Genomic DNA, 23443 nt, shown 5'->3' on the forward strand with positions numbered 1-23443 from the left:
AAAAGACTTTTATTTAGTTTTTATTATGTGCCAGGTACTAGGTTCATGGCCTAATTTCTGAAGCTTCTTAATTTTAATTTGAAGGGTTTGTTGTAACACAACTCTAAAACCATCTGATCCCAGTGCCCAACTGGGTTCAAATTTTTGGCAAACTGTGGGTCTTTCTGAGCTATTTACCATTTCTTGCATGTTTTAGAGATCCATAATCTTTCTTGGGAAGTCAACTTTAGTTTTACTGAAGTTTTCTAACTTATTTGTGTAAAGTTACATATATTCCCTCATACATTTTTAGTCCCATTCTATATATTTTTAAGTCAGTTTTAATGCTTCTGTTGTTTTGTGGTTTTTTTCTTGAGTGCCTAATCATTTTTCAGCTTTAATTTTAAAACACATTTTTAAGACTAAATTTTCCTTTCAGCATGTCTTTGGCCACATTTGAGAGACTTTTGATGTTTTATTTGACATTAGTTTGTAAATAGTCAAGAATTTATGTTTTGACTTTCTCTTGTAAAAGTACTTTTTTAATTTCCATGTATTTCCAAAGCCAAGAAATTTCCTCCTTGCCCCAGCTACATTGCAGTGTTAGTAAATATGACCTGCACAAACCTCTATTTCTTGGAATCGTTTTTTCCTGTAGCTCAGTACATGATCCATTATTGGAATGGCCCTACGTGCATTCAGTAAAGGTGAATTCTCTTATGCATCGGCAGAATCACTTCTCCACTAAATAGTGGAAATGTTCTACATCTGCTCTAATATGGTAGCCACTAGTCATATAAAACCTGTTGAGTCTTTGCCATGTGGCTGGCTGAGAAACTCAATTTAAAAAAAAAATTTATTTTTGGATGTGCCATGCTGCATATAGGATCTTAATTCCCAACTAGGGATCAAACCCACTCCCCCTGCATTGGAAATAGAGTGTTAAGCACTAGATGGCCAGGGAAGTCCTGAGGAACCCAATTTTTAATTAAACTTAAGACACACATGCCTAGTAGCACCATACTGGACAGAACAGCTCTGTATTCATTTAGTAAATATGATGGAGTGCCTGTGTGTCATGTACTCTTGTACTAAGCAAAAAGCAGTGAGCCCAAGAAGGTTCCTGGTGCCGTGGAGCTCATGTTCTGGGGTGGATGATTAACAAATATATACTGAGATATATTAAATACCATGAAAATAAATATAGAATGATGGGGCATACCCAAACTTTTGATAGGACAGTAGGAAATGCTTCTTTATAGTGACATCTGTGTAGGGCTTCCCAGGTGGCGCTAGTCGTAAAGAACCTGCCTGCCAATGCAGGAGATGTGGGTTCGATCCCTGGGTCGGGAAGATCCCCTAGAGGAGGGCATGGCAACCCACTCCAGTATTCTTGCCTGGAGAATTCCATGGAGAGAGGAGCCTGGCAGCCTACAGTCCATAGGGTCACAGAGTCAGATACGACTGAAGTGACTTAGCATTCACGCACTGGGTAGGGACCTGAATGAAAGGAGAGAACAAGTCATGTATACCTAAGGGACGGTGTCCCAGGCATGTGGAACAAGTACAAAAGTCTTCATATTGCCTTGATCTATCAAAATCTGAAAGGTAGAGTGTTGGTCTCCTACCAAGAGTGCAGCTTTGCCAAATCCTGTATATGTAAGTCTTTATTTATTTCACATCTTACTCAATGCATGATTCATTCACTGACATCTTGCAGCTATGAAATGTCCCTCTTTGCCCCATTTAATGCTTTCTGATATTAAATTTCTGACTTTTTCACTACTACCACTCCTTTCTGCTTGCATTTGCCTAATACATCCTTGCTCCTGTTTTCAACCTTTGGGTGTCATTTTGAGAACATGAGGTAACATGATTTTCAACCCTATTGGGAGCTCTTAACTTTGTAATCACATTTTTTATAGATATGCTTGGTCTTATTTCTGCTGTCTTTTACTTTTCTTCCCCCTTTTAAAAACCCTTTCCTGACTTCTGGTGTATTAAGATCTTCACTCCCTTTTTTAAAAACTCAGTTTGGAAGTCCTATATTCTGGTATCAAGAAGAAGAATATGACTTGTAATAACCCTTGCACTCCCATTCCTCACACAAGACTGTTAGAACATTTTTCTCTTCAGCCCTCTGGAAAATTTAAAAGTAATTTATAGCTTCTCAGGTTTTCATTTTGAACTGCCTTAGGTAAAGCATGGATTAAATGTTTTCTGTTTGGCAACAGCCTTATTTTACTGGTATCAAAATATTACTTTACCACAAAATTTCCATCAGTAAGTTTTTTCACAAGTACTTGCTGTTGTTAAAAAAACATACACTAGGACCTTGTAGCTTCAGAAGACAGAAATGGTTCTTGCTGACACTTTCAGAACCATGAACTTCTAACTTTGGCTTTTACTCGTAGTCATGTTTGCAGAACAATGAACAAAAGACTCTATAGACATTGAATTGCACTGAGTTTTAATTGAAAACATTAAAACAGCCTGACTACCCATAATGCATTATAAAACTTGATAGTTAAATTGTACTGTCATTTATGAAGCTTTTACTCATTATTTTGTAGACCTGAAAGAAACTTTGCATACCTCTGTTTTCTGTTCTCCATTTCAGAGGAAGATTGTGAGGAGAAGGTCTAAAATATTTAGAAATCAAAACCCAAAAGAGAAATGAAATATGGAGAAAACAAAATCTATACACAGCTGAGCATGGGTGGTTTTTAGCTTATGTTTTATATATGAAAACAATTTAGCTCATGTCACACAAAACAAAAGCAGGTACAACAGTAAAGCTGAATCATGAAAACCCCGATCAATTATTTTTAGCATGTCTCTTAACTTTTCGTTCCCCTGGTTTCTTGTCTTCTGTGCTTGAGTCTTGAACAGGTAACCACTTGAGGGGGTGCCGGCGATAAATGGGCCATGGAGGAAGTGTCAGCTGGGTCAGAACAGAAAATCAATCAACTATGGCCATTAGAAGCTTGAAAGAGTATTCTGTATCATGCCTGGTTCCCAAATGACTCTTTTGCTACAGGTAAAAACAAGGAAACCCACATTCCTATGAAAACTCTGTGCCATCACCCAGACAAGATACTTTAAGAACAAGCCTCATTGTTTACACATGGCTTTAAGAGCTAAAAGAAAGGTGAGGAGGGAGCAATGTGAAGACCATAAGGTCTTAAGTTCTAGCTTTGACTTTTAAGATTACTGCTTGGAGCAACTGCCAAAAGAAATAAGCTTTATGCAACTTAACCTCATCTGATGCTATCTGGCATTGAAACGTTGTGTGGATTCTCAGTACTACATCCAAACAAAATAACCCAATTCAGAAAACCTAACTTGCCACTAACATCCAAGCCATAAATATCTTACCAAACACGAAAAAGCAAATCCAGCCATAACTATATAGACAGTCCACCCGAACTGTTCAGCCAGGTACCCGTAGATAAATCCAACTATCTAAAGGCAAAGAAAGTATATTAAACACAGTCAAGCTGGGGGTGAGGGTGGAAAAGATTATGTAAAATCAATACTTACTGCAGAAAAAAGGATAATTCCCTGAAACATCTGTTCAGCTAGCTTCTGGCCCTTGTAATCCTAGAGGTGAAGAAGGGCAAAGCAGGAGTTGGTTCCACCACCGAAGAGGTACATTACTGCAAGGGCCTCACATTTTTGGCACCAGGGCATTGCCAACATATGGGGCTCCCCCAAGAAACTAAGCAAGGAATGCCATTCTGGGTTTCCCGGGGGAACCGAAGCATCCTTACGGAGCCCAGGGAGGGGCACCCTTGGGGGGAAGAGAGAAGGGCACCAGGTAGGTACAACTCGGCACCCGCGCCCTACGGGGTAGGTCTCGGACAAGGGTTACGGAGCTGCCAGGCTCGCGAGCTGCGTGCAGGGATCACAGGGCCCTGGCGGGCAGCGGCCTCACCATTTGCGTGGGCAGTGAGCTCAGATGCTCCAACATGTCTGGTTCTGAAGGCGGGCGGCAGAGCGAGGGCAGCCGGGACTCAGGGATGCTAGGGCCCGGGGTCAGCTTCTGCTGACGGGTCCAGTTCCGCGGGCCTGCGGAGTCGAGGGTTGCGATGGCCGCGGTCCCGGAAGCGGATGTCTCCCACAGACCCGGTCGGCCCGAGGCCCCTCCCCGTGCCCTCGCTAGGCGACCTGTGCTTTCGCAGTTGGCCGTCGGCCGGCGCCCTCTCCGCGGGGGCTGAGATGCTGACGGCGGCAGCCGAGTCGAGGCATCACGCGCCCGTGAAGGGCTCGCCGTCAGCGCTGTTGGGTGCTGGGAGCCGCGGTCCCGGTCCCCCAAAACTGTCCTCGGCTGGGCGGGCGCTGCTGAAGTGCGGCCTGCGCGCGCCCCGTCTCCATGGCGACGGACTTCTTGCGAGGACCCCAGCGGTGGGGCTGCCCGGCGGCGCCTGCTCCGTGAGACGCCCTCGGGGTCCGAGCGGCCGACGGGCGGGGGTCTGTGGGGCTGCGCGGCGGTCGCCAAGCTAGCGGGCGGGCGGCCTTGGTCCGGAGTGCAGGCGACGCGGGCGGTCCGGCGGCTGGCTGAGCCCCGGGGCCTGCGGCAGGGGCGCTGAGCTGGCGGGGCGGGCCGGGGTGCGGGCAGCGGCTCCTCCTCCTCCTCGGACTGCAGGTAAGGGCTGCTGCGGGCAGCGTCCGAGGGGAACGGCTGGCCGGAATCCCAACGCGGGGTCTCGGAGCCTGGGTGGGGAGCCCGCCGAGCGTGTGCTCTGCGGAACACCAGAATTTAGAGGGTGACTACCCCAGAACCCTTCATCCAGAGAAAGGGTATCCTTTCGGGGAGGGGTTCTTGCCGCCCCCTTCGCACCAGTGTGGCCAGCTCCCGCCCGGGGAGCCTCTAGGCTGCTCGGCTGCTGCTCTAGCCCCTTCACAGACTCAGACCGCCGAGGATTCACACAGCCTCTCTCTCTCTGCGGGTGTCTCTCTCAAAAGCTGAGGCCCTTCTCCGTTACTCTGAGGAAGGTGGAAGACCCACGTTGCAGAGAGAAACTGTTGTGGGAAACCTGGGCCGGGGGGGGGGGGGGCGGTCCCTACTGGTTCGTTGGCCTCTATGCTGTGTTGCGCGTCAGAGTCACTCACAAACGCTGGGATTCTGGGCACTCCAGGGGCAGGTTGATGTGTGTGGTTGCTGCCCTCATTCAGATCAGATCAGATCAGTCGCTCAGTCGTGTCCGACTCTTTGCGACCCCATGAATCGCAGCACACCGGGCCTCCCTGTCCATCACCAACTCCCAGAGTTCACTCAGACTCATGTCCATCGAGTCAGTGATGCCATCCAGCCATCTCATCCTCTGTCGTCCCCTTCTCCTCTTGCCCCCAATCCCTCCCAGCATCAGGGTCTTATCCAATGAGTCAACTCTTCACATGAGGTGGCCAAAGTACAGGAGTTTCAGCTTTAGCATCATTCCTTCCAAAGAAATCCCAGGGCTGATCTCCTTCAGAATGGACTGGTTGGATCTCCCTGCAGTCCAAGGGACTCTCAAGAGTCTTCTCCAACACCACAGTTCAAAAGCATCAATTCTTCGGCGCTCAGCCTTCTTCACAGTCCAACTCTCACATCCATATATGACCACAGGAAAATCCATAGCCTTGACTAGACGAACCTTTGTTGGCAAAGTAATGTCTCTGCTTTTGAATATGCTATCTAGGTTGGTCATAACTTTCCTTCCAAGGAGTAAGCGTCTTCTAATTTCATGGCTGCAATCACCATCTGCAGTGATTTTGGAGCCCAGAAAAATAAGGTCTGACACTGTTTCCACTGTTTCCCCATCTATTTCCCATGAAGTGATAGGACCGGATGCCATGATCTTCGTTTTCTGAATGTTGAGTTTTAAGCCAAGTTTTTCACTCTCCACTTTCACTTGCAGCAAGAGGCTCTTTAGTTCCTCTTCACTTTCTGCCATAAGGGTGGTGTCATCTGCATATCTGAGGTTATTGATATTTCTCCTGGCAATCTTGATTCCAGCTTGTGTTTCTTCCAGCCCAGGGTTTCTCATGATGTACTCTGCATATAAGTTAAATAAGCAGGGTGACAATATACAGCCTTGACGAACTCCTTTTCCTATTTGGAACCAGTCTGTTGTTCCATGTCCAGTTCTAACTGTTGCTTCCTGACCTGCATACAATTTCTCAAGAGGCAGATCAGGTGGTCTGGTATTCCCATCTCTTTTAGAATTGTCCACAGTTTATTGTGATCCACACAGTCAAAGGCTTTGGCATAGTCAATAAAGCAGAAATAGATGTTTTTCTGGAACTCTCTTGCTTTTTCCATGATCCAGCAGATGGTGGCAATTTGATTTGGTTCCTCTGCCTTTTCTAAAACCAGTTTGAACATCAGGAAGTTCACGGTTCACGTATTGCTGAAGCCTGGCTTGGAGAATTTTGAGCATTACTTTACTAGCGTGTGAGATGAGTGCAATTGTGCGGTAGTTTGAGCATTCTTTGGCATTGCCTTTCTTTGGGATTGAAATGAAAACTGACCTTTTCCAGTCCTGTGGCCACTGCTGAGTTTTCCAAATTTGCTGGCATATTGAGTGCAGCACTTTTACAGCATTATCTTTCAGGATTTGGAATAGCTCAACTGGAATTCCATCACCTCCACTAGCTTTGTTCGTAGTGATGCTTTCTAAGGCCCACTTGACTTCACATTCCAGGATGTCTGGCTCTAGGTCAGTGATCACACCATCTTAAATTGAAGAAAGTAGGGAAAACCACTAGACCATTCAGGTATTACCTAAATCATATCCCTTATGATTATACAGTGGAAGTGAGAAATAGATCTAAGGGCCTAGATCTGATAGATAGAGTGCCTGATGAATTATGGAATGAGGTTCGTGACATTGTACAGGAGACAGGGATCAAGACCATTCCCATGGAAAAGAAATGCAAAAAAGCAAAATGGCTGTCTGGGGAGGCCTTACAAATAGCTGTGAAAAGAGAAGCGAAAAGCAAAGGAGAAAAGGAAAGATATAAGCATCTGAATTCAGAGTTCCAAAGAATAGCAAGAAGAGATAAGAAAGCCTTCTTCAGCGATCAATGCAAAGAAGTAGAGGAAAACAACAGAATGGGAAAGACTAGGGATCTCTTCAAGAAAATCAGAGATACCAAAGGAACATTTCATGCAAAGATGGGCTCGATAAAGGACAGAAATGGTATGGACCTAACAGAAGCAGAAGATAGATATTAAGAAGAGATGGCAAGAATACACAGAAGAACTGTATAAAAAAGATCTTCACGACCCGGATAATCACGATGGTGCCCTCATTCATTAAGCCGCAAATACACCCCGCAGCTTTTGTGTGTGTGTATGTGTGTGTGTGTGTGTGGGCAAGATTCGGCCCTGACCAACAACAGGCCCTTGCCTGCCTGGAGCCCAGAATGTGTCAAGGGCGACAGCCACGTAACCCCAGAAGTATAAACCGGATTACTCTGGGGTAGCGAAGCCCTGGATATATGAGAGCTCAGGGGAAATGTGACAATGCGGGATTTGAGGGAGGCTCCCTTAACTGCTGAAAGCCAAGTAGTAGCTAGCCAGATGAAGAGGTAGAGAAAGTGGATGTACACCCTTCGTACCTTTTCCACCTTTCAATCTGGTGGAGACTAAGCCCTTTCCCTCGTATGTAGCCATAGACATATCACTCTGTTTATCCTCCTTTAAACGCACTTTACAGGGTAGCAGTTGCTGTAGATACTTTATGGTATTTGATCTATAAAGATAGTTATGGGAAAAGGAGACTGCTTTTGTCAGATTTGATTTCAGAGAGATCCCCCATTGGAATTTGTTTCCATGATTATGTTTAAAGATGATGTTCCCTTTCAGGGCTGAGAACCAGCCTTGCTCCTAGATTAACAAGATCGTTCAACAAGTGTCACATATCTACTGTCCTTTGCCAGACATGGTTTTAGATGGCAAGGATACACCAGTATACACTTTTCCCTGGAGTCACTGTTTCCAAAGATCAGGGAAGACAGAATGAAGAAACAAATCAAATAAAGGAGATAATGTCATAATTGAAGAGGGGGTGGTAAGCTTTATTGATGGTCTCTGAGGGGATGGGTAAGAGGACCAAAAGGTGACCTTGGTCTTCTGTAGTCTCAGCAAAGCCAGTTTGAATGGAAAAAGTAGAGCAGAAGTCTGGTTAGAGGAGGCTAAAGAGAGGACAGGAGGAAAGAAACTGGAGCTGGAGACTTTCAGTCCTTTCAAGCTTTTTGTGTGAGAGGAAGCAGAGAAATGGGTCTGTGGGTCTACTGGGATTTGAGAAGTGGTGTCTTTTTTATTTTTTAATTAACTGGAAGATACCAGAGCATGATAATATGCTGCTGAGACTGTGTTCCAGCAGAGAGGGAAAGAGTTTGCTGTTGCTGCACCAAAGAGATAGGTTGTAGAGCGTGAGTGGAATGGCCTTCCATGGGAGTGTATAGCAATGGGAGGGAAAGCAGAAGAGACCACTGAGAATGTGGGTACTAGTGCATGTAGCCAGCAAGTTGAAAAACATAGTGTTCTTTCCCCCTAAGGTTTCTTCACCCATATTTCTGGGAACGGCTGCCGTGTGTGTGTGTGTGTGTGTGTGTGTGTGTGTGTGTGTGTGTGTGTGCGTGTGTTGAGTGATTTGGGAATGTGAAGGCCTTATCATTTCCAAACAAAATATTAATTTCATAGTGGACAAGTGAGTATCACTCATCAAGTTTTACACAGTTGTGTACTCTAGCAGAAATATAGTCAGTGTTTTTGCACATCCTGCATGTACATGCAGTTTGGCTTTGAGAATTCTTTCTACCCAGATCAGTGAATTCCATTACCAGGAATTGCACCAGGAAAGGAATTATGGATCAGACACACTCCATAATAATTGGTATTTTGCGTGTAGATAAGCATGGAAGAGTTTTTGGAGCAGATGGTTTCTGCCATGCAAATCTACTTAAGTGCATCAAATACCTGCTAGGATTGTGTTTTTCTTCTGTCTGGCCAGTTGCAATAGCACAAATACTCGTGCCTCTTGATCAGGATACTCCCTGTAAGTAATTGTTGCTGGACGTTGTTGAGCTAAACCATTGTCCTTTATACTGTTCATTAAATGAGATTCATTAAAGTGAGATTGTTTTCTTCAGTCTTGGAAATTGGCTCCAAGCAGGCAGACAATAGAACTGTCTGAGGAGCCCCCAGTCTGCCACCTTCTATAGGTCAGGCTCAGTCCTCAAGAGGAAGTAGAGACACATAGCTCAGGGTATATAATGATATATATTCTTTAGAGAGGAAAGCTGTTGATATAATATACTTTACATGTACTGCTTTAGAAAGAAGAGTGAGAGAGAAGGAATGTGCATTTTTGAAATTTTAATTGGACGATAATTACAATATGGTGATGGTTTTTGCCATACATCAACATGAATCAGCCACAGGTACATGTCCCCCCGGATCCTGAACCCCTCTCCCACCTCCCTCCCTATCCTATCCCTCTGGGTTGTCCCAGAGCACTGGCTTTGGGTGCCCTGCTTCATGCATTGAACTTGCACTGGTCACCTGTTTTACATATGGTAATGTACATGTTTCAATGCTATTCTCTCAAATCATCCCACCCTCGCCGTGTGTGTACTTTGGGAGTCTGAATTATTTTCTCCAAATTTGTAATCTGGCCTGTGATTCCCAATTTTTTTAAATAGCCCTTCAATATATTTTTCTTCTTTTCAAAGGCCTTTAGAAATGAGTTCATAGAATACAATTTGAAACAGGTGGTATTTTGTACCAGTGAGGTTGACCTCAGTTTACTTGATCATAGACAACTAAGGTAAGTCGCTTCAGTCGTGTCCGACTCCGTGCGACCCCATAGGCGGCAGCCCACCAGGCTCCCCCGTCCCTGAGATTCTCCAGGCAAGAGTACTGGAGTGGGGTGCCATTGCCTTCTCCGATAGACAACTCAGTCCCTGTCTAATTAGGAATTCTAAGTAGAAATTCATTCAGAAAACGTTTCCATAGTGGTTAGACCCCTAGACCCCTAAATTCTACCAGGTATCCCTCCTGGTAGAATTTCTTTTGTTTTCGTCTAGTGGCATATGGTACACAAGGCTGTAAGTTATTGGAAATATTTTATTATTTTGACCGCCATAAAAAATTCAGATCTCAAGTTGGGTTCTTGGAAACTGTTAATTGAAAACAAGTTTCTGGCAGAATATACCATATATTCACTTGTTTCTGTCTGAATAAAAGCGTAGGCGTTTTGATGTCCACTGTAATGTACCTACTGACTTTGGGGGCTTGTTTTTGTTTTGTAGGGTTAAAAACTAATATTTATATAAGACAGAAGAGAAAGATGTCATTTCGTAAAGGTACGTTCTTTCTACAGTTGTTATTTTGTTGTTGTTGCTGAGTCACATCCCACCAGGCTCCTCTGTCCATGGGATTTTCCAGCCAGGAATATTGGATTGGGTTGCCATTTCCTTCTCCAGGGGATCTTCCTGACCCAGGGGTCGAACCCGGGTGTGTGGCATTGGCAGGCAGATTCTTTTCTGCTAAGCCACAGAGGAAGCCGTGTCTTATCTTTTACTGGGTCAAAAGGTGAAGAGATGTAATGTGGGCTTTCTCCTCTGTGTTTCAGTAAATATCGTCATCCTGGTCCTGGCTGTTGCTCTCTTCTTACTGGTTTTGCATCATAACTTCCTTGGTCTGAGCAGTTTGCTGAGGAATGAGGTTTCAGGTATGGGAACCCTGACTAAAGCCTTGCTGCCTGTTAAGGACCTGGAATTCCCTGTGTCCCACATTCTAAGTTACATCACTAGATTTAAAGAAAAGGCTTTCTGCTTGGCCCTACAGAAGCTACTAACGACTCTGAGAAAGGCAGGTTGCGCTCATTGTGCTCTAGCAGCCTGTCCCCTTCTCCCTGCTGGGCAGTTGTTTGCTAAGCATTTGATCTCACCAAAGATTCCTTTTTACCAAATTAGAATCCTTAGAGAAAGGAGCCACTATACGCTGTTATCTGCAGACATTTCAGTTGGGCAGGGCTTCAGAAGGTGACAGGTTAATGTTGCTGGTGTTTGATGCCTACTTTGTTCACAATTAGATTGTCAGTCTGGTCACCTGTTACTTTCCTTTAATATGTGGAACCATATCAGCAGGATTCTAGTAGTAAAACAAAACCATAAAACCTCTTCAGCTGATTTAAAATATCATTGTTGTATAACTCTGCTGCCAGTTATTTTAGATTGGTTGTTCATATTGCCCTGCCTTGGTATTGAGAAATGTTTGAGGCTTCAGAAGCTTTGTCAAAAATAATTTTTGAATTGTTACCCACCATCCTTGACCAGAGCATGAAAAGACCAATAGCTTTCCCTTAACTTTCACTGAATGCTCTGATAGCATGTTTTATAATAGTGTATATATATGTATGTGTGTGTGTATGTATTTACAGAAAGTAATGCATGCTCCTAATAGTAGGAGCATTTATTTTTTTATTTTTTATTTTTTTTTTAGTAGGAGCATTTATAAACCGCATTCGAGTTCCATGAGGGCAGTTGTAGCTGGTACATAGGAGGTGCTTAATAAATATTCATTGAATAAATTATTTCACTGCCTAGAGATAACTATGAATATTAAAATTTCCCCTATCGTCCAGTTTTTTTCCTGTGTACTTTTTCCATATAGTTGAGATTATACTATATATTAATATAAATTACACATGACATGATTTTTCACCTAATTATATCCTAAGTAAGTCACCAAGACAAAACTCTTCAAATGTAAATTTAATGCCACATAGTTTACTTTTTGCTATAGGAAAGTCATTTGGTACAACGACTTTGAGATTCTTTTTGATGGCAACCCCACAATATGAATGTGTTACAGCACACACATGCATGTATGTATTGTCTATCTGCCCTTCACAGTGGTAAAGATTTAACTGTTTTATTCATGGCTGTAACCCCAGTGCCTAGATACTACCTGGCACATAGTAAGTGCTCAGTGTTCAGTGCATGATGAATGAGTCGATGAATGGACATACTATGAAAGGCAAGAAGGAAGGCTTGCAAAACAATACTCGGAGTTGCTGTGTGTGATGCATTCTGATATTCTCTAAGTCACTGTTCTGTTCCAATTCAGAAACTTGTTTTCCTGCTCACATTCTAATTGTGACCCACTAAATTACTTTCATGCATACTTCTCGGACACGATTCATGGTTTGAAAAAAAACTGTTTTTTAGTCTGTTTCTAGGTTTTCATAGTTGTAAATAAAATTATGACTTTTGGTTCCCTCTCAGGTTTTGTTCTTAAGAGACACAAGGGAATTACTGGGTCAGAGGCCACGTACCTGTTTAAGGCTCTTGATACAAATTGCCAAAATACAGTCTAAAAAGATCCTGTTATATTCCTACCAGTAGTGTATCATAATTCCATCTGCTGCCTGTTTTTTGTTTTAAATGCTTTTCCAAGGCCTGGTGACATACAGGAAAACACAGAGTTTCTGGCCTGTGTGGCTCACATGTAATGAGACAGACTGAGGTGTAAGTAGCATAACCCTCAGCTAACCTCTTTTCACGTGTTGGGATCTGTATGAAAAGCTCTGGAGATTTATCGTAGTACCTTCCTTGTGTGCGTTCTTTGCAGATTCAGGAATTGTGGGGCTTCAGCCAGTGGACTTTATCCCAAATGCTCCCCAACGTGTGGTAGACGGGAGAGAAGAGGAGATTCCTGTGGTCATTGCTGCATCTGAAGATAGGCTCGGAGGGGCCATTGCAGCCATAAACAGCATTCAGCACAATACTCGCTCCAACGTGATTTTCTACATTGTTACACTCAATGGCACAGCAGACCATCTCCGGTGAGCTCTGCCTGCCTTGATGGCTCTGCTTCTAGGGGATACTCTAAGAGCAGGCCAGCTGCCAATCGAGTAGTTTTTTTTCAGTGTTTACAATCATTTTTCCTGTGTAATTATTATACCACATATAAACTGCACATTTTTTCCAAATGATTGTACCATAAGTACATCTCCATGATAGCAGAAACATGTAAGCAACTTGTGCCAAGATGTGAATCAACTGTGTTTACTATGCACGTTGTTAAACTCAAGCATTTTTTTTTTTTTTTTTGGTAATTAACTTCCTCAATGAAGGAAGCACTATGTTGACTTACATTTTACAAGTTTCTTATTTCTAGAACATGCTCTTGAGTAGTTCTGGTCTAGAGTTGGAAGGGACGGGAGAGCAACAGCAAGGTAGAATGGTGAAGTGAGTATAGACCTAACCCCTGGGAACCTGTTTCCTCATCTGTAAGTATGGGGTGTAAATATCCAACCTAGAGAATTGTTGTGGAGAAGGCAATGGCAACCCACTCCAGTACTCTTGCCTGGAAAATCCCATGGACGGAGGAGCCTGGTAGGCTGCAGTCCTTGGGGTCGCGAAGAGTCGGACATGACTGAGCGACTTCACTTTCACTTTTCACTTTCATGCATTGGAGAAGGAAATGGCAGCCCACTCCATTGTTCTTGCCTGGAGAATCCCAGGGATGGCGGAGCCTAGTGGGCTGCTGTCTATAGGGTTGCACAGAGTCGGACACGACTGAAGTGACTTAGCAGTAGCAGAGGATTGTTGTATCAAGTAAATGAAAAAAAAATATATGAACTACCTACCACATAATAATCGCTCAGTAAATGATCCTTAGTATTATGATTTATAGAAAACCACTCTGATGGACAGTCTTAAATGTGTTTTGAAGATGCTTTGACTTAAGATTTACAAAGTTTATTCCAAAGTTTTGTCTAATAGGTTAATAGTGGTCAGAGTTCTGTGCCATTCTTCATGGTTCATGTTTTTTGTGAAAATTGTTATGAATAATTTTTCCATTTTTAAAAACTTAAGAAACCATCTAAAATAGAAACAAATATTGCATTAAAATAAAAATATCCACAAAATGCTGATCTGAAATGGCCCTAGGAAAAATGTGCTGGACATCTTTAGGGAACACTGACTTCTCACAGGCAGCACCTTAGACTCAGGTAGAATTACTGTCGTCACACTCAGTGAGTGTATAGGTTAACAGACTGATTCACCCCCTATGCTGATAACTAGCTTTCACTACCATCATACCTTGACTTATTTTCTTCACTCATGTTATTTGGAGGGACAGAAGTTGAACGATCCATGTGGCGATGGGATCATCTCAATTCCATAGTGAATTTTGTACAGCAGTTTTAGTGTCAGAAGAGTGATCAAAGTATGAGCCTTTGGGAGCTCTGTTACCATAGAATCTTGGTTCAGGAAGGGACTTTAGTGGGAAAACTCACAGATGAGGATACCAGAACTCAAGAGGTGAAGGGAATTGAGGACACCTGTTTGGTCCTCAGGATTTCTCTTGCATTAGGGTCTTGGAAAGCAGAGAGACATGGCTATGATTTGGGACATTATTACTTTAAACTGATATTTGGTGGTTTATTTTCATCAGGTCCTGGCTCAGTAGCAGTAACCTGAAACGTATCAGGTACAAAATTGTGAATTTTGACACTAAACTTTTGGAAGGGAAAGTAAAGGAGGATCCTGACCAGGGGGAATCCATAAAACCAGTGAGTTCCATGCATCCTTGTTTGTACTTGGTAGTACTAGGAAATGGCTGGAATACCTGCATAACTGGGCACAGTGCACCGATTATACTTCCCTGGGGACCAAGTCTGGAAGTTCTGAGACCTTTGGCTGTCTTCTCTTGCATGGATGCTGAGAGCATCCTGGGAATTTCTAGTAAACAAAAGCACGGCCACTTACAAATCCTGTTTCAATGCTTTCCTTTTCCAGTTAACCTTTGCAAGGTTCTACTTGCCAATTCTGGTTCCCAGAGCAAAGAAGGCCATATACATGGATGATGATGTGATCGTGCAAGGTACTGAAGAATGTCACATCATTGCTGCTTTCTGTCCACTGTGGGCTGTAGTGTTTGTCTTATGGTTATCCTGTAAAAGGTCATCTTTCACTTGAAAATATGTGGATTATTTTCAAATATCTTTTGATACTGATTTCTAACATAATTCCACAGTGATAACAGACTGTTTGATTTTAATACCTTTAGACCATGAAATTTTTGCACCTTGTTTTATATCCCTGGATATGTTCATGTCTCCTACTTTACAGTCTATGGGAACTTGAATAGAATTTGTATCCTACTGTTGTGTGAAAATTATATACAAATCTTAATTGCGTTGAATTGGTTCACACTATTTCTCAGGTCTATTCTATCCTGCTTCTCTGTATATTTATTCTATTAATTTCTAAAAGTTTGATATTGAAACTCCAACTAAAAACCTTAATTTACCTACTTAAAGTAGGAGGAATTGGAATCTTGGGACAACTTGCAGCCTGAATCTTAACTTTCTTTCAGGTGATATTCTTGCCCTGTACAATACACCACTGAAGCCAGGACACGCAGCTGCATTTTCAGAAGACTGTGATTCAACCTCTGCTAAAGTTGTCATCCGTGGAGCAGGGAACCAGGTAAATTATTTATTAGACCTCGTGAATTTACTGTACTCCCCTTTTAGCTACATTTTATTCACTGGTTATTTCATTCTAAAACTCAAGGCTACTTTCCTAGATTGGTTTATGGATTTGAAAACCTAATTCTCCTTGAATATCCGGCTTTATAATTAGGTCCTATTGTCTAACTTGCAATCCCAGCTCTCACTTCTAATTGCTTTATGTAGAGCCCTTTGCTAATTATCTGAGAAATCGTAAGTAAGGACAATGATTATCAAATTAGTTTGAAGCAGTAAATATATTATATATCCCAATTGTGTTTTTAGTACAATTACATTGGATATCTTGACTATAAGAAGGAGAGAATTCGTGAACTTTCCATGAAAGCCAGCACCTGCTCATTTAATCCTGGAGTTTTTGTTGCAAACTTGACAGAATGGAGAAGACAGAATATAACTAACCAGCTGGAAAAATGGATGAAACTTAATGTAGAGTAAGTTATGTAACTGGCCTAGCTCTGAAAACTCTTGTATCTCAACCCTGACAGTCTTGACTAACAGGAATTGTTCTCTCGCCCACCCAGAGAGGGGCTGTATAGCAGAACACTGGCTGGCAGCATCACAACGCCACCCCTACTGATCGTGTTTTATCAGCAGCACTCCACCATCGACCCTATGTGGAACGTTCGCCACCTTGGTAAGTAGGTAATTAACCAAGAGCCTAAGCAGTCAAGTGTCTACTAAGGACCACCCTCAGGAATGGACTATATTGTTTCCCTTAAGTTACCTGCAGTCTTGTGTCTGATTGGTACGATGATTTGGCTCTTTTTTCTCTAAATGTAAGGTTCCAGTGCTGGAAAACGATATTCACCCCAATTTGTAAAGGCTGCCAAGTTACTCCACTGGAATGGGCACTTTAAGCCATGGGGAAGAACTGCTTCATATACTGATGTCTGGGAAAAATGGTATATTCCAGACCCAACAGGCAAATTCAGCCTAATCCGAAGACATGTGGAGATCTCAAATACAAAGTAAACTACAAATTGTGCTATAAGTATTTCTCAGGAAATCCTGGAAGACAGTGTGTGTGGGAAGTAACACTAGCTAGGCTTCAGTGCCTGTCTTCAGCAACCCATGGAAAAAGGGACATTTCAGCTGGGTAAAGGACAGACTGTCCCATTTGGCAGCCAGCTTCCCAGACAGACTATAAATATGCCTCCATCTGCCTTATCAAGCGTTCGCTTACTGATGGTGCTGACTGACCAGAGGTGAATGGACTTAAGATATGGTTGCTACAGCCAATTCATCACTGCTACTTGGTTTTAATTTTGTGACCTGTGTAAATAAAGTGAAAACTACATTTTTCAATAGGTATCTGCTTTAACTTTACTTCTATCTGCTCACTGTTTAAGAGATGTATTTTTACAGAATTTAGACACTTTCTAAGTTGCATAATTTTTTTAAATGAATATATTGTTATATACATACCTAGAAAATTTACATAGCTCATGTCATAACCACTAACTAACTGGTACATCACATGCAGAACAGCTTAGCAGTCTGCTCACAATGTTAAAATCCACCACCAACAAAAAACTCTACAGGACAAGGCTTTATTATACATAATCTGTACTGAAGTCATAAACATCATCTTCCTCTTCAGTCATTTTATCCAAGACAAAAGATGGTGCAGACTGCTTATCTATATTGGAAAGAAAAGAGATTTTTTTTTTTTTTAAAAAGTAAAAGTAATTCTGTATCATACTTCTTTGCTGGAAGACCTTTCCACCCAACTCACCTGCTCGAGACTTCTCAGACAGTGTCTCACAGGCCTCTTCTGCGGGGGACATGGCTAAGCTCTCATCCTGTGGGAGAGAAAGATAGTATTGGTAGCCCTTGCCTGCTCACTAATCCAAGTTAATTATGTACCCAGAAAAAAGTGTCTGGAAGTACACAGTAAAGGATGTACAAAATCAAGACTAATGATTGCAAGCCTTAAACCTAAGTCATGAAATAGACACACTTTAATTTCTATTTCTTTCTTTAGCCCCTTTGCATTTGTTGTATATAACTCATGCATGACATACTTACATCACCTTCTTCGTCAACAATTCCCTGATCCGTCTTGACATCTTCGTAGCTCTCCTGCTCCTGTTTTTTCTGTTTTGGCAATTCTTCAGGTATGTCCTTTTCATCTATCACTCCATTTGTCAGACCCGATGACTGGAAAAGGATGCTACTGGCTAAATGAGGGCTCTTGATGGCTAGGAAAAGTAAGCATAGCCCACATAAACAGACAAGACCTTCACTGGCCTGGCAGCTGATAAAGACAGCAATTTAACACAAGCCATGCTTACCTTGTATGCTGTGTGCATTGTTCTTTTCCAGTTCTTCCAGATCAAAGCCCCATTTCATGTCTGTCACAATGCTCTCATTAAAATGTGGAGGAGGAGTCCAAGATGCAGGGGGATGGCAATAGTAACCTAAGAAAGCACTGATATTAAAAACAAAGTATGGTCAAAAATCAGTTCCTTTCTCCTATATGATCAGCCAAAAGCCAACAGAAAGAAGCCTTACCCTGTCCACTCAGACCACAGCACTTTGGCAGCACCTTCTACATTTGGGCTTCCACCTTTTTGGTGCAGTCCTCTTCTCTGAGCAAATGAAGTAAAAAATTCCAGAGAATTTGTAAAGACGGGGACAGTAAATTTCAGTACTACCTTAAAAAAACAGAAACAAAGCTCATTTATCTGATACAGATGAATGTTTTTGTTTTTTGTTTGTTTTTTAAAAAGCTTACAATGAAAGACAGATTGAACTCAAGGGAAAAGGGATTCTTTTACCTGTTGGGCATCAGCCTGGGACAGGATGGCGCTAGCAGCCTCCAATGGTCTTACTACCTCAATACTTGCCGGACTTCTCAGAGCAAGTGCAGGAGCAGAGTTAAGTGGAGACACAATGAAACATGGACTGTCTATGATTGTGATTTGTTTGTCCAAGGGGACAAGCTGCATGCACCTGGAACAAGAAAGATGGTAACTGACGGGGCACTAGTTTTCCTGAAGGACAAGGGACAGAACACGAAGCTCAGGGTTGGATTGAACAAACTCAGCACAGTCTGTCAGATCCAGTTTATCATCATTTGCTTCATGTTTATCTAAAACCACTAAAACACACTCCCTTCTAAAGTGAAACACTATGACCTAAACACAAGCTGCTTCTTGTCAAGTATTTCCCTTCTACCTGGCAGACTTCTATTGACTTCAAGTTCAGGTTTGAATATCACTTCTTCTAAGGCAGTTTTCTCCTCTCTGAACCTATGTGCTCATCTTTCAAACTAGATTGTGGGCAGCTATTCTACTAGATCCATTCTTCCCCAAGCCTAACCGTGGCTGAGTCCCCCGCCTTTCACTGAGTAGAAAAATTGAGTAAATAGAAATACAATATTGTCTCCCTTAAAATAACCAAAATTTACTCATCTATAATGAAATGTTACAACAATGTTACAACAGTTTACCTCGTGAGCCCCATGGATACACCAACACTGCATATCTGTTCTTGCTTTAAGCTATTGATGACACTGCTTTTCCCCACATTTGGGAAACCTACAAATGGGAAATCCACAGATTACAAAAGGCTAATGCTGGTAATTATCCAATTTCCGCTGTCTTTTTTTATGCCTGCCTGATTTTTATAGCAAGATCAGAGTTGGATCTGAGCGTCCTCACTTCAACACTAAGACCACTCTTGGTATCTTCATTTCTTGCACAAGTAATGAAAGGGCAGGAAAAGATTATTAATTCAAGTAATCAGAGCTCTTAGAAGCTAACATTACCTATAGTGTTGAGTTGCACTTATTGAGCTAATATATAAAATACGGTGAACTGACACTCACCAATTACCCCAACATGAATGGCTTTGCCAGAAGTTTTCTGAAAACCTTCAAGAAGCTTCCAAAGGCCTTGTTTTCCAACACAGACTTCACTTTTGGACAGAGCAGCTTTCTTCTTTACCTTCACAAGTTAAAATCCAAAATGATTACTTTAACACCTTTGGACAAGCCACCAGATAAAACCCAACCACTCTGGCTCCAAAGCCCATCTATTAAAATTGCCACATTCCATTGTCTTTCAGATTATTTCTGGATGAAATCAGAGTTGGATCTTATAAGTTTTCATTTTTTAATCAAGATTTTGTACACTCATCATGTTTCACCCATCTGAAAGAACCACATTTCCCACCACTAAATTAAGGGTACCTTGATACGCTTCCTTTTGTCCTTTTGTTGTGTTGAGGCTTTGAACACCACTGTTGGCAATTCTTTGTTCAAATAACTTAGCCAGTTCTCCAAATTCTCCTTTGGTACCAAATCTGATAGGGATTAGGAATACAATCCTGCTCATTTTGTTGAGATGAATCTGCAAAGTCTAGCAAGCTATGTCTATCATTCAGGTTTGCCTTTCCCCAGGTTTTAAAAAGCATCTGAACTGTAAGACTGGGAGAATGTCTGCACCCCAACAAGCTTCTGTTTAGCACAATTCAGTACATATACCTCTGTATTTCTTCACTTCTCTGCATTGCTCACCTTTTCAGGATTAAGTCAACTTCTAGGTTACTGTACGAACTTTAGGGCCATGCTTCCGGAATTATACTATCAGGTAGCAACCAAGTTTATTGACCCCCTAGGAGTAATTTTAGTTCTCTCCTTATTGTTTCACAGGTTTCTGTTTCTGGGTGTTCCTGTCCTTGCTGCTTAAACCCAGATACATAACCATGTATTTCATTTAAATGCTGCCACATACGGACACTGTGCAGGTGTGGGGAATACGGCACTCTGCCATCATTTCCTATGTGAAATATACTGCACAGTAGCTGAGTCTAGAAAGGTTACACTCTTATTATGAGCCCAGCACTGTCTTTGGCAACAAGAGCTCGTGCATATGCACTGGTCCCACTGAGGTCAGAGTTGGATCTTACGAGTCTTCACAGACAGTAAGACTGTGCAGATGTTTTCCTCATACCTCATCAGTGCATATGGAACATAAAGAGCCTACCCTTTTCACCTACCTGATTTATTTAATACGAGTACCAGCTTTTTCTGTCCACCCCGGATGATGGCTTCTTCTACCTGGGGACACCTGCAACCAAGAGGATCTCTGGCATCCAACACCTCTAGCACAACATCTGAGGCTTCAATCACCTGTCAAAGCAGAAGCTGTCAGAACAGCATCACTCAGTCTGGCACCACCCTCCATGTAAGTACACTGGCTCTGTCTTTTCAACAGAGTGAGCTCAGAGGTGAATCTCATGTCTGTGTTCACCATTCCTTACATGACAGACACAGGTTTGTTCAGTGGCCTCTGAACAGTGGATCTCAAGAGTGGAAACACTCCCACTATCTAAAAATGCAACCTCCCCATTCTGAATCATGTAGTCTGAGAGATCCTTATGGTCCTGCCAGGAGCTGCTGAGAAACACAGCCAGGGTCTCTTCACGGGAGGGAGTGAGCTCAGGAGAATAAGGTCTTGGGGATGGGGGTGCTACCCCAAGACACCCTTGACCCTGCTCATGTAGGTTTTGGCAGAGTATTTGACAATCTTTTGTACTACTAGAGTAGTACTACTACTACTTTAAAAGCCCATGTATCAACATGTTATTTTAACACCCAATGCCACTTCTATAAATCATGCTTATGGGCATCTGTTTCTCATGCAAAAAATTAAAAGCACAAGAATATTTCTGGGGACTTCCCTGGGGGTCCAGTGGCTTGGACTCCCACTCCCAATACAGGGGGCTCAGATTCAATCCCTGGTCAGGGAACTAGATCACATGTGCTACATCTAAGGATTCTGTGTGATGCAACTTAGACCTGGTGTGACCATACAATGGTCACAGGGACTATGGCCTCCCCCCCACCTTTTTTTTAATATTTCCTTTAGCTAAATGTAACAGACCAAGCCAACTTGCTGAAGAATTCTTCCAGCTCAAGAGAACTCTACTCCCACTTCTATAAAGTTGGTGTCAGGAGGAAAAAAAGATGATTCTTAAGTCTTTTAAACTTCACAACCACTTTTAGACACTAACCTAGACTATGATACCTTTTTAAGTTCCTGACAGTACAGCCTCTTTGGATTCTGTTTGCTTGTCTTGGCTTTCTTAGCTTTGCGTTGCCCTAATTCCTGGGGGATAAAGTCAAGGGAAAGGACACAAAATTAGAAGGTCAGTAGATGTAACTCATTTCCACTTTTCATGACTGTAACCCCTACCTCTGTTACAGGTTCTGTGTTAGATAGCTTAACATCAGGGTCAGTTTCAAGTTTTCTTTTCTTGTTCCGTTCGTTTTGCCTGTCAAGTTTCTGCTGCTGTTTCAGTTCTTCAAGCTGTGTTCAAGCCACAAGAGAAATGCATGAGCCAGTGACTTGCTGTTGTAACTTTACACACACCCACACACCACTTGTTGAAAGCGTGAGCTAATACATCTTACCTGCTGTTTCCTTAGCTCAGCTTCCCGAAGAAGAGCCTCCTTAAAAGGAGCACTGTTTGGAACTCCTGGGTCTTTCCTAGGCTTCTTTCGACCCCGTTTTTTAGCCTCTTTCCTCAACTTTCGATGGTGTTCTCGAACCTACCATAATGGTATTTTATCAGTTTACAGAAATGCTAAAGAGAATTCCAGTGAGTAGCCAATGTGGCTGCAGTTTACATGTCACTGAATTATTTCGACTCCCTAAGAGCTTGCACCATATCCGACCTCTGTTCTAGTTAAACCTCCATTAGTGAAATCATACTAATGTTAACCTACATCTCTGGGGCAGGAAATCAATTTAGCCTCTTCCAGGCTTCCCTGGTAGCTCAGTTGGTAAAGAATCCACCTGCGATGCAGGAGACCTGGGTTCGATTCCTGGATCGGGAAGATCCGCTGGAGAAGGGCTAGGCTACCCACTCCAGCATTCTTGGGCTTCCCTTGTGGCTCAGCTGGTAGACTCCGCCTGTAATGCGGGAGACCTGGGTTTGATCCCTGGATTGGGAAGATCGCCTGGAGAAGGGAAAGGCTACCACTCCAGTATTCTGGCTTGGAGAATTCCACGGGGTATATAGTCCCTGGCCTCGTAAAGAGTCAGGCACGACTGAGCAACTTTAAGTTTCACAACTCTTCCAAGACTTACCTTTTTTTGGATTTTATACCGCTTGTGGCAAGTCATGCGTTTACTTGCTTTCTTTAATTCTACAAAGTAACACATCACAAAAGGATTAATTTATTTACTGTTTTTCAAAATTTTATCCATAAATGATCAGTTTGGTTAGCTTTTGATGACCGCGCTTTAGGTCACATCCATTTTTACATTAACTGGCTCTGAAACATAATTTAATAATATTGTGGGGCGCGTGGTAAAAATAATCACGGACCAGTCAAGTCCCAGAGAATCTAACTCAACAGATTCGTTGTAGATCCAACTTCCCTACTTCCACCTTCTTAGATTAGACTGGGATCGTACACAGGAGCGTATAACCCCAAAACTGCCACTTCCTGTCAAACAGCACGAATCACAGAAGAAAATCTAACAGTGCGTGTTTAAACCTGGCTCAGACACTGGGTCCTCATGACTCTCAGGCCTGATCTTCACCCTTGGGGCCCAGACTTTCTTGCTGCACACAAGACCGCGCGGCTCACGTGGGGCCTTCCAACCCTTGGTTCTAGACGGGATCAGGGAGACGGAGCATCCTGGTGGGTTCATCGACTATCAGACACAAACGCCCCCTCCACGCCCGCCCCCTGACCACACTCACTCGGCCGCTTCATAGTGGAAGCCGAAAGAACTGCGCCCGAAGTTACACCAGCGCTTACAAGGTACAACGTGTCTCTGCAGGCGCCACGTGCGAACTGAGGCCTCCGCCGAGCGTCACGCACTCACGCTGCTGCCGTAAAGCGCGTGGCCGCTGGCCCGTGTGCGCGCGCACGCAGTGTCGTGCGGAGCCGGGTTCGC

The 23443-nt window shown here is 42.9% G+C and overlaps 3 protein-coding genes and 3 non-coding genes across 10 annotated transcripts; 1 reads left to right on the forward strand and 5 right to left on the reverse strand.

Annotated features, from left to right (window-relative positions):
* Nucleotides 1–2432: 2432 nt before the first annotated feature.
* Nucleotides 2433–4161, reverse strand: SPCS1 (signal peptidase complex subunit 1). Its single transcript, XM_019984117.2, has 4 exons — nt 3917–4161; nt 3523–3582; nt 3358–3444; nt 2433–2923 (listed from the first exon to the last, which is right to left on the reverse strand). Exons 1-4 carry the CDS (start codon nt 3950–3952, stop codon nt 2798–2800), a joined length of 309 nt encoding a protein of 102 aa, XP_019839676.2. The 5' UTR covers nt 3953–4161; the 3' UTR covers nt 2433–2797.
* Nucleotides 4162–4499: 338 nt separating this feature from the next.
* GLT8D1 (glycosyltransferase 8 domain containing 1) lies at nt 4500–19584 on the forward strand. Of its 4 annotated transcripts, none has more exons than XM_019984305.2 (10): nt 4500–4627; nt 10285–10338; nt 10608–10706; nt 12611–12824; nt 14444–14561; nt 14788–14872; nt 15368–15480; nt 15789–15955; nt 16046–16158; nt 16306–16829. In XM_019984305.2, exons 2-10 carry the CDS (start codon nt 10323–10325, stop codon nt 16494–16496), a joined length of 1116 nt encoding a protein of 371 aa, XP_019839864.1. In that variant the 5' UTR covers nt 4500–4627; nt 10285–10322; the 3' UTR covers nt 16497–16829. The 4 variants fall into 4 exon arrangements, with proteins under 4 accessions (XP_019839864.1, XP_070632658.1, XP_070632659.1 ...); XM_070776557.1 differs by lacking the exon at nt 4500–4627 and adding an exon at nt 6483–9414; XM_070776558.1 differs by lacking the exons at nt 4500–4627; nt 16306–16829 and adding an exon at nt 17509–19584 and having other exon boundaries at nt 9840–10338.
* Nucleotides 17059–23442, reverse strand: GNL3 (G protein nucleolar 3). 2 transcript variants are annotated; one of them, XM_019984303.2, is made up of 15 exons: nt 23305–23442; nt 22625–22683; nt 21946–22083; nt 21728–21841; nt 21560–21640; nt 20529–20661; nt 19720–19832; nt 19357–19474; nt 18979–19066; nt 18305–18479; nt 18039–18181; nt 17819–17955; nt 17553–17725; nt 17260–17326; nt 17059–17163 (listed from the first exon to the last, which is right to left on the reverse strand). In XM_019984303.2, exons 2-15 carry the CDS (start codon nt 22658–22660, stop codon nt 17078–17080), a joined length of 1602 nt encoding a protein of 533 aa, XP_019839862.2. In that variant the 5' UTR covers nt 22661–22683; nt 23305–23442; the 3' UTR covers nt 17059–17077. The 2 variants fall into 2 exon arrangements, with proteins under 2 accessions (XP_019839862.2, XP_019839861.2); XM_019984302.2 differs by having other exon boundaries at nt 23247–23395.
* LOC139178760 (small nucleolar RNA SNORD69) lies at nt 18539–18615 on the reverse strand. Its single transcript, XR_011563252.1, has one exon. It is a non-coding gene; the product is annotated as a small nucleolar RNA SNORD69 (small nucleolar RNA).
* LOC139178763 (small nucleolar RNA SNORD19B) lies at nt 19601–19682 on the reverse strand. Its single transcript, XR_011563255.1, has one exon. It is a non-coding gene; the product is annotated as a small nucleolar RNA SNORD19B (small nucleolar RNA).
* Nucleotides 20409–20485, reverse strand: LOC139178759 (small nucleolar RNA SNORD19). The gene has a single exon (XR_011563251.1). It is a non-coding gene; the product is annotated as a small nucleolar RNA SNORD19 (small nucleolar RNA).
* Nucleotide 23443: the final 1 nt, after the last annotated feature.

Source organism: Bos indicus, chromosome 22 (genome assembly GCF_029378745.1).
Source record: "Bos indicus isolate NIAB-ARS_2022 breed Sahiwal x Tharparkar chromosome 22, NIAB-ARS_B.indTharparkar_mat_pri_1.0, whole genome shotgun sequence".
Classification (NCBI taxonomy): Eukaryota; Metazoa; Chordata; class Mammalia; order Artiodactyla; family Bovidae; genus Bos; species Bos indicus.

Excerpts from the sequence above, each read along its gene's own strand:
- SPCS1 (XM_019984117.2), bottom strand. The coding sequence starts at position 3,952 with ATGTTGGAGCATCTGAGCTCACTGCCCACGCAAATG. Across the intron at positions 3,445-3,522 it reads GAATTATCCTTTTTTCTGCA|ATAGTTGGATTTATCTACGG; the intron begins GTAAGTATTGAT and ends CTTTGCCTTTAG. Across the intron at positions 2,924-3,357 it reads GATTTGCTTTTTCGTGTTTG|CTGACACTTCCTCCATGGCC; the intron begins GTAAGATATTTA and ends GTTCTGACCCAG.
- GLT8D1 (XM_019984304.2), top strand. The coding sequence starts at position 10,233 with ATGTCCACTGTAATGTACCTACTGACTTTGGGGGCTTGTTTTTGTTTT. Across the intron at positions 14,873-15,367 it reads TGATGATGTGATCGTGCAAG|GTGATATTCTTGCCCTGTAC; the intron begins GTACTGAAGAAT and ends ACTTTCTTTCAG. Across the intron at positions 15,481-15,788 it reads TCCGTGGAGCAGGGAACCAG|TACAATTACATTGGATATCT; the intron begins GTAAATTATTTA and ends TTGTGTTTTTAG.
- GNL3 (XM_019984302.2), bottom strand. Across the intron at positions 17,726-17,818 it reads CAATGCACACAGCATACAAG|CCATCAAGAGCCCTCATTTA; the intron begins GTAAGCATGGCT and ends TACTTTTCCTAG. Across the intron at positions 17,164-17,259 it reads GTCTGAGAAGTCTCGAGCAG|ATAAGCAGTCTGCACCATCT; the intron begins GTGAGTTGGGTG and ends TTTCCAATATAG.